Raw genomic sequence first — 15,176 nt, 5'->3', positions numbered from 1 at the left:
TTGTGTAGTATGATTGTCCTTTAATATTGTTTCCCTTATTTCTTGAGGTAATGTACCTGACGTTCCCTCTCTCATTATTCCTGCCGCTACTGATTGTACCCATTGTTGTGTCTGAGAGCATTGGATAGCGAGTGCAATGTCTCTACTAAGTTCCCCTATATAATCAGCGAGCTTCACAAAATCCTCTGCAGTATGGTTTGCTACCATGGTCAGTAATTTTACTACTAGCGATTGCGTTTCTGCTAATGTAAGCACAGATGAACTCAGGGGCACTTTGAGTTTTCCTAAGTTGGTGGTGACAGTACTTAATTTGTTCACCAATACCTCTTGATCTACTGCGTTTAGTATTCCAAATCCAGTGCCGACCCATCCACTTATATCTCTTTGCGCCCGTCTGTGATAAGTCCTAGTTGCCAACCATGCCTTCCATCCTTTAAGGCTTTGCTGTATAAATGGTCGGCAATCCTTCTGCAAATGTGTAACATCGGTGTGAATGTTCATCTGCACCTTTTTCAGGGAATAAGTGGGGTCTAGCAATAATTTTAGTTCATTAGATCTTCTTATCACTTGAGGGCCTATAAAGGTTAGGTTATGTACTACTTTACATTCCACCGGTGGAGTGGTTTCTTGGGGCAAGTCTAAATCTGGATACAATGGGATCACGTCCCCCGGTAATTGCACCTTATATTCGACAACATGCCCAGGGAAGCCTAAACCCTGTTCCAGCATTTTCAACTGTCTTTCGCATACGAAGGACATCGATTGATCCAATATAAATGCCATTTCACACTGTGCTTTCCCTTCCTCAGGACCATTAGATGCTACGATCTTTCCCGCAGGAAAGAGAAGAGGGTGTAGGTCAAGGGTTATGTTTTGGGGTTGCAATCTGGGTGGATCTTCCCTGTAGTCACTCCACTGGCATGAAATTGGACCCTTTTGCTGGATCCAGACGGTGGGCTTGCCCATTTTCACTGGACTAAAGGTAATTAGGTTATGTTTAGAGTCTGGCATCAAGGGTCGAATTGTTAATACTAGCTGCCTTGTTTTTCCTTCCACTGGGTCAAGCTCTCGACACCCAATTTGGATTTGATCTCCCTTGTATGCTATCATGGAGGGCTGATGCCATACTGTACTCATGTATGGCTGATTGTTACGTAAGGCATAAACCTCGAAATAGGGTCCCTTCACTCCTGTCTCCAGGTGGATACACTGATGTACATGAGACCATGGGTCTATTGGGGCAGAGCCTTGGGGAAGAGCTATACTTATCGAGAGTCCAATGATCAGAGTTGTAAATGTTCGAGGTGAAGTCAGGATCATGACATCTGCTCCTCTGGTTTGTTCTCCGGAGCTTTCTTGACTCGTGAATAATGGATCCACGTAGGTCGCTCCTTGATCCGAACCGCGGTGAAGGTAGTCAGCAGCACTTGGAAAGGTCCTTCCCACTTCTCTTGTAGGGGTTTCACTAAAAGATTCTTAACATACACCCAATCACCGGGATTAAACGGATGCAATTTACAATCAGGTTGTTTAGGTTGGTGCTCTATCACCACAGTAGCATTTTTGTCGAATTGTTTTCCCACCGTAATTACATAATCATAAATGTACTGATCACCGATTTGGCCTATAGCGTCCCCATTCACGACTTGCATAGCATAAGGTCTACCGTACAAAATTTCAAATGGGCTTAACTTTTCTTTTGATCTTGGTTTGACTCTCAGCCTCAGTAGAGCAATAGGCAGAGCTTGATACCACTGCAAATTAGTCTCCTGACATATTTTGGCAATTTGCTGTTTAATAAGGTGATTCATCTTTTCCACTTGCCCACTGGCCTGTGGACGGTAAGGCGTGTGTAATTGCCATTTGATTTGTAATGCTTTGCTTATTGCTCTCACTGCTTTTGCACAGAAATGTGTACCCCTATCCGAAGAAATGCTCTTCGGTACCCCAAACCGTGGAATAATTTCATTCAACAGTACTTTAGTTACTTCTCTTTCCTTATTTGTCCTGCAAGGGAATGCTTCAGGCCACCCAGAAAACGTATCAGTTAATACCAACAAATACCGAAACCCCCCTTTTCTTGGGAGTTCAGAAAAATCAATTTGCCATGCTTCACCTGGGAATTTACCTCGATTTATGGCTCCTTGGTGTACCTTGGTTCCCGTATTCGGGTTGTTTTTCAGACACCGCTCGCACTGGGATGTAACGTGTTTTATAGTAGTAAATAATTTCGGTCCTGCTATCCTGGTTTGCAAATATTGGTAAAGCGGATCTAGCCCCCAATGGGCCTTCTCATGTTCTGCCTTTACAAACTGCCACATCACGTTTCCTGGTATTACTAACTGTCCTGTTTCCAATTGACCCCAACCATTTTCTAATATTTTGCCCTTCTTTCTCCGTATCCACCTATGATCTGATTCCTGGTAATCTGGCTGGATGTTGGTATCCAGCTCTCCTGGTATTAGGGCCGTTATTTTCACTTCCCTAGTCCTCGTGGCAGCCAATTTAGCTTCTGTATCTGCCTTCCTGTTTCCTATTTCTGGAATAGTGTTACCTCTCAAATGTCCCTTACAATGCATTATGGCCACTTGTGCTGGGAGCTGGACCGCGTCTAGCAATTGCAGAACCTCCTCTGCATGTTTGACCGTTTTTCCTTGTGTAGTCAACAGTCCTCTTTCTTTCCAAATGGCTCCATGAGCATGTACAATGGAAAAGGCATATTTAAAGTCTGTCCATATATTAATTTGCATGTTCTCCGCCAATTCCAGGGCTCGAGTCAGAGCTATCAGTTCTGCCTTTTGAGCTGAGGTCCCTGCAGGCAAGGGGTTCGACTCAATTACCCTTTCTGTAGTAGTGACTGCATAGCCAGCCATTCTTACTCCTCGCTTCACGAAGCTGCTGCCATCTGAGAACCAGTTGTCCGCATCTTCGAACGGCTCTTCTTTGAGATCCGGGCGACTGGAGTAGACTGCTTCAATTGTTTCCAGGCAGTCATGTTCGATGGGTTCTGCTGGGTCTCTTCCTTCTAGAAATGAAGCTGGGTTCACAATGTTAGTCACCTGAATGGTTATGTCATCTGATTCAGCCAGGATGGCCTGGTATTTTAGGAATCTGGAAGGCGACAGCCAATGGTTGCCTTTCTGTTCCAGCACAGCTGACACTGTGTGAGACACTAACACAGTCATCTTTTGACCCAACGTGAGCTTCCTGGCCTCTTCTATGTTAATTATTACTGCGGCCACTGCCCTCAGACAGCCTGGCCATCCTTTACTTACTTCATCCAATCGTTTGGAGAAGTAGGCCACAGCTCTCTTGTGTGGTCCCAATTGCTGTGCTAGGACTCCTAGGGCCATCCCTTGCCGCTCATGGGAGAACAGCCAGAATGGTTTTGATACATCTGGGAGACCTAAGGCCGGTGCTCTCGTTAGCTCCAGCTTCAACTTCTTGAAGGCCCCTTCTGCCTCGGGAGTCCAAACTAGGACGTTCTTAGTCTCCTTCAACAAATCATACAGTGGTTTAGCGAGTATCCCGTACTGGTAGATCCATAGCCGACACCACCCTGTCATCCCCAGAAAGGCGCGCAGATCTCTCACCGTCTCTGGTTTAGGTATCTGGCAGATGGCCTCTTTCCTAGCTGCTCCCAGGGATCGCTGTCCTCTGGAGACTTCGTATCCCAGGTACACCACTTCTTTTTGCACCAGCTGTGCTTTCTGTTGAGAAACTCGATATCCACTTAAACCCAGGAAATTTAACAAGGAAATAGTCCATTCAATGCATTCTTCCTCTGTCATTGTTGCTATTAGGAGGTCGTCTACGTACTGCAGAAGGGTGCCATCTCCCAGCGGCCTTTCCCACTGTTCTAATTCTTTGGCTAACTGATTCCCAAAAATCGTGGGGGAATTGCACCATCCTTGGGGCAATACCGTCCAGGTAAGTTGAGTCTTTCTTCCTCTATCTACAGATTCCCACTCAAAGGCAAAAATCTTTAGACTCTTGGGAGCTAAGGGAAGGCAGAAGAATGCATCTTTTAAATCTAATACAGTGAACCAGGCCAAATTATCCTTCAGTCTAGTTAAAAGTGTGTATGGATTAGCAGCTACCGGATGTAATGTCTTGGTTATTTCGTTTACTGCTCTCAGATCCTGAACTAGTCTATAGGCTCCATTAGGTTTCTTTACTGGCAGGATTGGTGTATTAAAATCTGATTCGCATTCTACCAATAACCCCAGTTCCAAAAACCTTTTGATTATGGGCTCGATCCCCTTCCTGTCTTCCATCCTCAGAGGGTATTGTTTTCTTATCACAGGTTTTGCCCCAACTTTAAGTTCAACAACAATCGGTACTGCTTGTTTTGATTTTCCAGGTATATCAGTAGCCCACACTAATGGGTACGTCTTGTTCAGGATTCGCTCGAAATTGTGATTCTCAGGTTTAGTTTCCACACAACTGATCGTTAGGCTTAGAGCTGTAATCAGTTGTTTCTCATTTACTTGTAATTCCAATTTGTCTTTGTTGAACTTTATTATGGCTCCCAAGTTCTCCAATAGGTCTCTCCCCAATAAGGGCTTTGGCGAATTTGGTAAATACAGGAACTGATGAATTCCCATTTGTTTCCCAATTTTGTATTTAATGGGTTTCAAAAAGTAAGCCTTTTCTGGTTGGCCTGTTGCTCCCACAACTTGTACAAATTCATCACTTTTAGGTACCAATTCCTGATTTAAAACCGAAAAAGTTGCTCCCGTATCAATCAAAAAGTTCAACTCCTTTTTACCTTCCCCTAGCTCCATTTTAACCAGTGGGTCTGCTAGGGTATGGCCCACCGGTCCTCCTCATTTACTATCCTGATGTGTGGTAGTAGTGGTGGCCATTAGCCTTTCCCCTTGTAGGGAGCATTCTCACTTCCAGTGTCCCATCTGTAGGCAGTGTGCACATTGGTTCGTCCCTATCCTAGCTGGGTGGGGTTGGAGCCTCCCTCCCCTTCCTGCTGGGTTGCCTCTACCTCTTCCCCTGGTTCCTGTCTTCTGAGCTGCCACTGCTACAGCCACTACTCGCGCTATCCTCCTGTCCTCTTTTTTCTTCTCCTCAATCTCTCTATTATTGTACACTTTCCATGCCTCATTCAGCAGTGTCTCTAGGTTTTTATTTGCTGGATGCTCAAGTTTTTGTAATTTCTTCCTGATGTCTGGGTTACTCTGTCCCATCATCAACCCTAACAAGTGCTGTTTCCCTTCTTCTGTTGCTGGGTCCAGGGGTGTGTATTGTCTCATCGCTACCCTAAGTCTATCCAAAAACTCTGATGGGGTCTCATTCTTTCCCTGTCTGATGTCATATAGCATTGACCAATTGATAGCCTTAGGGATCGCATTACGCAAGCCCATCGCTATCAGTTTTCTATACTGCACTAGCTGTTGATAGTGCTCGGCATTGCCCGGGTCCCATTCTGGTTTACTGCTGGGAAAATTATCTTCTAGTCTTCCTGATAATACTTGAGCATGTCATTTTCCTGTTTCCAATACAAGTTCCCTTTCTGTATCTGTCAACTCTGACAGCATCACTTCTATATCCTCCCAATCAATATCTAAATTCTTTGCCATTAATTCAAACCTTTTCGCTACTCCCTCAGGATTTCTCCTGAAATTCCTTGCCTCATCCCTCCAACTGTTCAAATCATTTGTCGAGAACGGCACCTTTACTCTAGTCTTTTCCCCTAACATTGGTACAACTTGTCGGAGAGGAGCTATTGTATGGTTTCCTTCCTCTCTTTGCTTTGCTTCCCCCCGTGCCACAGATCTGGTGTAATACGAGTGACCGATCCCTTCCCCGGGATCTCCTTCCTGTGCCTCAATGTCTCCCCAATTCTTTATCTTCTCTTTCCTTTTCCCTCCTTCCTGTTCTTCATTTTCCCCTCCTATCTCTATTACATCATCCATCCGATTCTCGTCCTGCGTCTGTCGCCCTTTTTGTATCTGCTGGCTCCTATCCTGTCCCGGGCTGCTGTCTTTCTCACCTTCTGCTCCTCTCCCATTTCTCTCATCCTTTATCTGAATTACTATATTAAGTTGTTCCCTGCCCCTCTTTTTGCATGTCTCATTATCATCCTTCTCACTATATCTCAATTCGGAGACGTCGCCTCTCAGTTTAGAGACGCCACTTCCCAGTGAGTTGCTTTTGTCCCCAGTCTTTGGTGTGCTGGTTTCTATTCTACAAGCGTCTCCACTTCTGGATGTGTTGTTATTCCCATATGGACTGAGCTCGGGCAGGCTACGTGTCTCCCTTCGGCTCTCTGCACCTGACGGACTGCCTTCCTCCCGTTCGACTTCCAGTCTGGGTGGACTGTCAGCATCCATGTAGCTCCCCGACCCCTGTGGACTATCCAGTCCCTGAGGGCTGCTTTTCCTCTCGTCTTTCCTCGATTTTAATGGACTATCTTCCTCCCAACTGTTGTCTAACTTCTGAGGGCTGTGCCCAAACTTAGATTTCCACCATCGCTCCAGTTCCTTTAATGGGCTGGGATCCCCTTGTTCCTCTTTTGGCCTGGGAAGAGGCCCTTCCCACCCTGGAGCGAATGGATGGTATTCCCTCAGGCTTATTTCGCTCTCCTTTCCACTATCTCTTCTTGTTAGCTTGAGACACTGCTGTCCAATACTACATGCATCACAGCAACGTTCTTTAGGCTTTGGACCCTTCTTATCCCTTTCCAGGGATAATACTAGGGGATCCTGAGGGGCTACATTAATTCCGCACTCTTTTTGCCACTCAGGTTTATTCCTTAGAGTGAAGAACATGTCTGCGTACATCACCTCATCCCATTTATTAAGCCGGCGGAGGAAGAGCATCAGTTGTAAAACAGTGTTATAATTAGTTGTTCCCTCCAGTGGCCATTTCTCATTGTCGTCTAGCTTATACAATGGCCACCACTGTGTACAATATTTAAGGAGTGTCTTTTTACTTATGCTTCCCCCTGGAATTCCTCCCAAGTCTTTCCAGTGCTTCAAGATACATCCTAATGGAGTTTTTATATTTACGTCCTTACTCTGTCGCCCTCCCATGGCTGTTCCCGGAATAGTCTCTTTCTCCCACAAGCACTATATACCAATATATATATATCCTACCTTACCCGAGTACACTGCTTTACCACGAGATGTCGCTGGCCAACCGTATAATACCGATACCAGTCAGCTTCGGGATGTCAGCTGGTACGGTCTGCCGATGATATCACAATAAATTCTTACACACAAAAGAGATTACAGTTAACACAAAATACCGAGTACCAAATTACGAGATTCTTGCAGACAACATAACAATGTTAGACAAACGTATATCACAAATGTATTCTCTCAGAAGCACAGTAACAACATTAAGATGAAAGAGAAACATACACCCGATTAACAAACACCCAGTGGGGACTCCAACCCCTATTTCCAGTGGGGACTCCAACCCCTGTTTCCAGTGGGGACTCCAACCCCTATTTCCAGTGGGGACTCCAACCCCTATATGTGGGATTCTGCCAGGGCGTCCCCAGGCCTTCCCATCAGGTGACCACGTCTGGTCCCCGTTTCTCAGTCAAAGCGCTTTTATCCCCAAACAAATAAACAGTTAATATACCTCTTGATTGGAGCAGGAGATGCAGGTAACCCTTTGTCCACCAACGAGCGCTGGTCCGGGGGGGTCTCTTCTGGGTTGGGACTGGGGATGGGGCCGGGGCTGGGGCTGGGGCTGGGTCCAGGGCTAGGGCTGGGCTGGGGTTGGGGCTGGGCTGGGGCAGTGCTGGGGCTGGGCTGAGGCTGGGCTGGGACCAGGACTGGGCTGGGGCAGGGACTGGGGCAGGGCGGTGGCTGGGACTGGGTCCAGGGCAGGGGCTGGACTGGGGCTGGGGCCTGGCTGGGGCAGGGGCTGGGGCCAGGTGTGGGGCTGGGGCTGGGGCTGGGGCGGGGACTGGGACAGGGCTGGGGCTGGGGCTGGAGCCAGGGCTGGGGCTAGTCGGTGGCTGGGGCTGGGCTGTGGCATGGCTGGGGACAGGGCTGGGGCCAGGCTGGGTCTGGGGCTGGACTGAGGGCAGGGCTGGGCTAGGCCTGGGGCTGGGGCTGGGATGGGGCAGGGCTGGGGCTGGGGCTGGACTGGGGGCACGGATGGGGATGGGGCTGGGGCTGGGGCTTGGACTGGGGCAGGGCTGGGGCTGGGCAGGGGATGAGGCTGGGGTGGGGCTGGGGCTGGGTCCAGGGCAGGGCTAGGGCTGGGGCTGGGGCTGGGGCTGGGCAGGGATGGGGCTGGGCATGGACCGGGACTGGGCAGGGGTAAAGCTGGGGCAGGGGCTGGGCTGGGGACGAGGGTGGGGCAGGGCTGGGGCTGGGCATGGACTGGGATTGGGTAGGGGTAGGGCCGGGGCTGGGGTTGGGCTGGGGCTGGGTCTGGGGCTGGGCTAGGGCTGGGTCTGGGTCCAGGGCTGGGGCAGGGCTGTGCCTGGGGCTGTGGCTGGGCTGGGGCTAGGTCCAGGGCTGTGGCTGGGCTGTGGCTGGAGCTGGGGTGGGGCTGAGGGTGGGGCTGGGGCTGGGCTAGGGCTGCGCTGGGGCTGGGGCTGCGACTGGGGCTGGGTAAGGGCAGGGGCTGGGCTGGGTCTGGGTCCACGGCAGGGGCTGGGCTGGGGCTGGGGCTGGGCTTGGGCAGGGCTGGGGCAGGGGCAGGGCGGGGACTGTGGATGGGCTGTGGCTGGAGCTGGGCTGGGGCCGGGGATGGGGCAGGACTGGGTCTGGGGCAGGGGCACGGGCCGAGGCTGGGGACAGGGCTAGGGCTGGAGCTAGGGCAGGGCTGTGGCCAGGCTGGGGCTGGGTTCGGCTCAGGGCTGGGGCTGGGTCTGGGCCTGGGTCTGGGCTGAGGGCAGGGCTGGGGCCGGGGGTGGGGCTGGGGCTGGGTCCAGGGCTGGGGCAGGGCTGTGTCTGGGGTTGGGCTGGGGCAGGGCCAGGGCGGGGGGCGGGGCTGGGGCTGGGGTTGGGCTGGGGCAGGGCTGGGGCTGGGGCTGGGTCCAGGGCTGTGTCTGGTCTGTGGCTTGAGCTGGGCTGGGGCTGAGGGTGGGGCGGGGGTGGGCTTGGGCTGGGTCCAGGACAGGGGCTGGGCTGGGGCTGGGGCAGAAACCAAGTCTTGGGCAGGGCTAAGGCTGGGGCTGGGGCCGGGGCTGGGGCGGGGCTGGGGCTGGGCATGGACCGAGACTGGGCAGCGGTAGGGCTGGGGCAGGGGCTGGGCTGGGGACGATGGTGGGGCTGGGGTAGGGCTGGGGCTGGGGCTGGAACCAAGTCCTGGGCAGGGCTGGGGCTGGGGCTGGGGCTGGGCATGGACCGGGACTGGGCAGGGGTAGGGCCGGGGCTGGGGGCTGGGCTGGGGCTGGGGTTGGGCTGGGGCTGGGGCTGGGTCCAGGGCTGGGGCTGGGCTGTGGCTGGGGCTGGGGCTGGTCTAGGGCAGGGCTGGGGCAGGGGCTGGGATGGGGCTAGGTCCAGGGCTGTGGCTGGGCTGTGGCTGGAGCTGGGCTGGGGCAGGGCTGGGGCTGGGCTAGGACAGGGCTGGGGCTGGGGTTTGGCTGGGGCTAGGTCCAGGGCTGTGGCTGGGCTGTGGCTGGAGCTGGACTGGGGCTGAGGGTGGGGCTGGGGCTGGGCTTGGGCTGGGCTGGGGCCGGGGCTGCGACTGGGGCTGGGTCCAGGGCTGGGGCTGGGCTGTGGCTGGGGCTGGGCTGGGGTAGGCCTGGGGCTGGGGCTTGGGCTGGGGCTGGGCTGGGGTTGGGTCCAGGGTAGGGGCTGGGCGGTGGCTGGGGCTGGGGCTGGGCTGGGGGAACGGATGGGGCTGGGGCTGGGGCTGGGGCTTGGGCTGGGGCAGGGCTGGGCCTGGGCTGGGGATGAGGCTGGGGTGGGGCTGTGGCAGGGTCCAGGCCAGGGGCTGGGCTGGGGCTGGGGCTAGGCTGGGGAGGGGATTGGGACAGGGCTGGGGCAGGACTAGGTTTGAGGCTGGGCCTTGGGCTAGGGCTGGGTTGGCGCAGGGCTGGGGCTGGGGCTGGAACCAAGGCTTGGGCAGGGCTGGGGTTGGGGCTGGGCTGGGGCCGAGTGTGGGGCTGGGGCTGGGGCTGAGGGCAGGGATGTGCTAGGGCTGGGGCTGGGGCAGGGGCAGGGGCTGGGGACAGGGCTGGGGCCAGAGCTGGGGCAGGGCTGGGGCCGGGCTGGGCTGGGTTCGGTGCAGGGCTGGGGCTGGGCCTGTGTTCAGGCCTGGGGCCGGGTTGGGGCTGGGGCTGGGCTGAGGGCAGGGCTGGGGCAGGGCTCGGGATGGGGCCTTGAATGGGGCAGGACTGGGGCTGGGGCAGGGCTGGGACTGGGGCTGAGGCTGGGGCTGGGGCAGGGCTAGGGCTGGGGCTGGGGCGGGGACTGGGACAGGGCTGGGGCTGGGACTGGGTCCAGGACTGGGGCAGGGCTGGGGCTGGGGCAGGACTGGGCTGGGGGCTGGGACAGGGCTAGGGCACAATTGGGCTGGGGAGAGGGCTGGGGCTGGGGCAGGGCTGGGGTAGGGCCATGGCTGGGGCGGGGACTGGGACAGGGCTGGGGCTGGGACTGGGTCCAGGACTGGGGCTGGGGGCTGGGATGGGGCAGGACTGGGACTGGGGCAGGGGCACGGGCCGAGGCTGGGGACAGGGCTAGATCTGGAGCTAGGGCAGGGCTGGGGCCAGGCTGGGGCTGGGTTTGGCTCAGGGCTGGGGCTTGGTCCAGGGCTGGGGCTGGGCTGAGGGCACGGCTGGGCTAGGCCTGGGGCTGAGGCAGGGCTAGGTTAGGGCTGGGCTGAGGCCGGGGCTGGGGCTGGGATTGGGGCTGGGACTGGGGCAGGGCAGGGGCTGGGACAGTGATGGGGCTGGGGATAGGGCTGGGCCTGGGCTGGGGACAGGGCTGGGGCTGGGGCTGGGTCAGGTCTGGGGCCAGGCTGGGGCTGGGTTTGGTGCAGGGCTGGGGCTGGGACTGGGTCCAGGGCAGGGGCTGGGCTGGGGCTGGGGTTAGGCTGGGGCAGGGCTGGGGCTGGGCTGGGGCTGGGCTGGGGCTGGGGCTGGGGCTGGGTCCAGGGTAGGGCTGGGGGCGGGACTGGGGCAGGACTGAGGCCGGGCTGGGGCTGGGGCTGGGCTGGGACTGGGTCTGGGGCTGGGGCAGGGCTGGGGACGATGGTGGGGCTGGGGTAGGGCTGGGGCTGGGGCTGGAACCAAGTCCTGGGCAGGGCTGGGGCTGGGTCTGGGCCTGGGTCTGGGCTGAGGGCAGGGCTGGGGCCGGGGGTGGGGCTGGGGCTGGGTCCAGGGCTGGGGCTGGGCTGTGTCTGGGGTTGGGCTGGGGCAGGGCCAGGGCGGGGGGCGGGGCTGGGGCTGGGGTTGGGCTGGGGCAGGGCTGGGGCTGGGGCTGGGTCCAGGGCTGTGTCTGGTCTGTGGCTTGAGCTGGGCTGGGGCTGAGGGTGGGGCGGGGGTGGGCTTGGGCTGGGTCCAGGACAGGGGCTGGGCTGGGGCTGGGGCAGAAACCAAGTCTTGGGCAGGGCTAAGGCTGGGGCTGGGGCCGGGGCTGGGGCAGGGCTGGGGCTGGGCATGGACCGAGACTGGGCAGCGGTAGGGCTGGGGCAGGGGCTGGGCTGGGGACGATGGTGGGGCTGGGGTAGGGCTGGGGCTGGGGCTGGAACCAAGTCCTGGGCAGGGCTGGGGCTGGGGCTGGGGCTGGGCATGGACCGGGACTGGGCAGGGGTAGGGCCGGGGCTGGGGGCTGGGCTGGGGCTGGGGTTGGGCTGGGGCTGGGGCTGGGTCCAGGGCTGGGGCTGGGCTGTGGCTGGGGCTGGGGCTGGTCTAGGGCAGGGCTGGGGCAGGGGCTGGGATGGGGCTAGGTCCAGGGCTGTGGCTGGGCTGTGGCTGGAGCTGGGCTGGGGCAGGGCTGGGGCTGGGCTAGGACAGGGCTGGGGCTGGGGTTTGGCTGGGGCTAGGTCCAGGGCTGTGGCTGGGCTGTGGCTGGAGATGGACTGGGGCTGAGGGTGGGGCTGGGGCTGGGCTTGGGCTGGGCTGGGGCCGGGGCTGCGACTGGGGCTGGGTCCAGGGCTGGGGCTGGGCTGTGGCTGGGGCTGGGCTGGGGCAGGCCTGGGGCTGGGGCTTGGGCTGGTGCTGGGCTGGGGCTGGGTCCAGGGTAGGGGCTGGGCGGTGGCTGGGGCTGGGGCTGGGCTGGGGGAACGGATGGGGCTGGGGCTGGGGCTGGGGCTTGGGCTGGGGCAGGGCTGGGCCTGGGCTGGGGATGAGGCTGGGGTGGGGCTGTGGCAGGGTCCAGGCCAGGGGCTGGGCTGGGGCTGGGGCTAGGCTGGGGAGGGCATTGGGACAGGGCTGGGGCAGGACTAGGTTTGAGGCTGGGCCTTGGGCTAGGGCTGGGTTGGCGCAGGGCTGGGGCTGGGGCTGGAACCAAGGCTTGGGCAGGGCTGGGGCTGGGGCTGGGCTGGGGCCGAGTGTGGGGCTGGGGCTGGGGCTGAGGGCAGGGATGTGCTAGGGCTGGGGCTGGGGCAGGGGCAGGGGCTGGGGACAGGGCTGGGGCCAGAGCTGGGGCAGGGCTGGGGCCGGGCTGGGCTGGGTTCGGTGCAGGGCTGGGGCTGGGCCTGTGTTCAGGCCTGGGGCCGGGTTGGGGCTGGGGCTGGGCTGAGGGCAGGGCTGGGGCAGGGCTCGGGATGGGGCCTTGAATGGGGCAGGACTGGGGCTGGGGCAGGGCTGGGACTGGGGCTGAGGCTGGGGCTGGGGCAGGGCTAGGGCTGGGGCTGGGGCGGGGACTGGGACAGGGCTGGGGCTGGGACTGGGTCCAGGACTGGGGCAGGGCTGGGGCTGGGGCAGGACTGGGCTGGGGGCTGGGACAGGGCTAGGGCACAATTGGGCTGGGGAGAGGGCTGGGGCTGGGGCAGGGCTGGGGTAGGGCCATGGCTGGGGCGGGGACTGGGACAGGGCTGGGGCTGGGACTGGGTCCAGGACTGGGGCTGGGGGCTGGGATGGGGCAGGACTGGGACTGGGGCAGGGGCACGGGCCGAGGCTGGGGACAGGGCTAGATCTGGAGCTAGGGCAGGGCTGGGGCCAGGCTGGGGCTGGGTTTGGCTCAGGGCTGGGGCTTGGTCCAGGGCTGGGGCTGGGCTGAGGGCACGGCTGGGCTAGGCCTGGGGCTGAGGCAGGGCTAGGTTAGGGCTGGGCTGAGGCCGGGGCTGGGGCTGGGATTGGGGCTGGGACTGGGGCAGGGCAGGGGCTGGGACAGTGATGGGGCTGGGGATAGGGCTGGGCCTGGGCTGGGGACAGGGCTGGGGCCGGGGCTGGGTCAGGTCTGGGGCCAGGCTGGGGCTGGGTTTGGTGCAGGGCTGGGGCTGGGACTGGGTCCAGGGCAGGGGCTGGGCTGGGGCTGGGGTTAGGCTGGGGCAGGGCTGGGGCTGGGCTGGGGCTGGGCTGGGGCTGGGGCTGGGGCTGGGTCCAGGGTAGGGCTGGGGGCGGGACTGGGGCAGGACTGAGGCCGGGCTGGGGCTGGGGCTGGGCTGGGACTGGGTCTGGGGCTGGGGCAGGGCTGGGGCTGGGGCTGGGGCAGGGCTGGGCGGTGGCTGGGGCTGGGCTGGGTCCAGGGCTGGGTCTGGGGCTGGGGCTGGGCTGGGCTGGGGGAACGGATGGGGCTGGGGCTGGGGCTGGGGCAGGGCTGGGCCTGGGCTGGGGATGAGGCTAGGGTGGGGCTGGGGCTGGGTCCAGGGCAGGGGCTGGACTGGGGCTGGGGCTTGGCTGAGGGCAGGGCTGGGCTAGGGCTGGGGCTGGGTCAGGGCTGGGCAGGGGCTGAGCTGGGTCTGGCCTGGGGGCAGGGCTGGGGCCGAGACTGGGGCTAGGGCTGGGTTGGGACTGGGGATGGGGCCGGGGCTGGGGCTGGGGCTGGGGCTGGGTCCAGGGCTGGGGCTGGGCTGGGGTTGGGGCTGGGCTGGGGCAGTGCTGGGGCTGGGCTGAGGCTGGGCTGGGACCAGGACTGGGCTGGGACAGGGACTGGGGCAGGGCTTGGGCTGGGGCTGGGGCTGGGGCTGGGGCTGGGATGGGGCAGGGCTGGGGCTGGGGCTGGACTGGGGGCAGGAATGGGGATGGGCTGGAGCTGGGTCCAGGGTGGGGCTGGGGCTGGGGCTGGGTCCAGGGTGTGGCTGGGGCTGGGCTGGGGCTGGGGCTGGGGCAGGGCTGGGCGGTGGCTGGGGCTGGGCTGGGTCCAGGGCTGGGTCTGGGGCTGGGGCTGGGCTGGGCTGGGGGAACGGATGGGGCTGGGGCTGGGGCTGGGGCTTGGGCTGGGGCAGGGCTGGGCCTGGTCTGGGGATGAGGCTAGGGTGGGGCTGGGGCTGGGTCCAGGGCAGGGGCTGGACTGGGGCTGGGGCTTGGCTGGGGCAGGGGCTGGGGCCAGGCGTGGGGCTGGGGCTGGGGCTGGGCTGGGGCTGAGGGTGGGGCAGGGGCCAGGCGTGGGGCTGGGGCTGGAACCAAGTCTTGGGCAGGGCTGGGGTTGGGGCTGGGGCTGGGACCAGGGCTGGTGCAGGGCTGGGGCTGGGCATGGACCAGGACTGGGCAGGGTTAGGGCTGGGGCAGGGGCTGGGCTTGGGCTGGCCTGGAGCCGGGGCTGCGACTGGGGCTGGGTCCAGTGCTGGGGCTGGGCTGTGTCTGGGGCTGGGGCTGGGGCTGGGGCTGCTCTGGGGCAGGGCTGGGGCTGGGCTGGGGCTGGGGCTGGGGCTGGGGCAGGGCTGGGGCTGGGCTGGGGCTGGGGCTGGGGCGGGGACTGGGACAGGGCTGGGGCTGGGACTGGGTCCAGGACTGGGGCAGGGCTGGGGCTGGGGCCGGGGCTGGGCTTGGGCTGGGGATGGAACCAAGTCTTGGGCAGGGCTGGGGCTGGGGCTGGGGCTGGGGCAGGGGCTGGGGCGGGGACTGGGACAGGGCTGGGGCTGGGACTGGATCCAGGACTGGGGCAGGGCTGGGGCTGGGGCAGGACTGGGCTGGGGGCCGGGACAGGGCTAGGGCACAACTGGGCTGGGGATAGGGCTGGGGCTGGGGCAGGGCTGGGGTAGGGCCATGGCTGGGGCAGGCCTGGGGCTGGGCTGGGGCCGGGCTGGAGCTGGGCTGCGCTAAAGCTGGGGGCAGGGCTGGGCTAGGGCTGGGGGCAGGGCTG

The 15,176-nt window shown here is 60.4% G+C and overlaps 1 protein-coding gene across 1 annotated transcript; it reads right to left on the bottom strand.

The window, feature by feature from the left end:
- Positions 1 to 1,316: 1,316 nt before the first annotated feature.
- On the bottom strand, positions 1,317 to 6,347 carry LOC137460068 (uncharacterized). The gene is made up of 3 exons (XM_068170666.1): positions 5,922 to 6,347; positions 2,129 to 4,712; positions 1,317 to 1,465 (listed from the first exon to the last, which is right to left on the bottom strand). The coding sequence occupies exons 1-3, from the start codon at positions 6,345 to 6,347 to the stop codon at positions 1,317 to 1,319; spliced, it is 3,159 nt and encodes a 1,052-aa protein (XP_068026767.1).
- Positions 6,348 to 15,176: the final 8,829 nt, after the last annotated feature.

Source organism: Melanerpes formicivorus, unplaced genomic scaffold (genome assembly GCF_026170545.1).
Source record: "Melanerpes formicivorus ecotype bairdi unplaced genomic scaffold, bMelFor1.0.p_v2 SCAF_501, whole genome shotgun sequence".
Lineage (NCBI taxonomy): Eukaryota > Metazoa > Chordata > Aves > Piciformes > Picidae > Melanerpes > Melanerpes formicivorus.
Note: the sequence above shows the minus strand (reverse complement) of the source record. Positions and strands in the feature narration are given on the sequence as shown.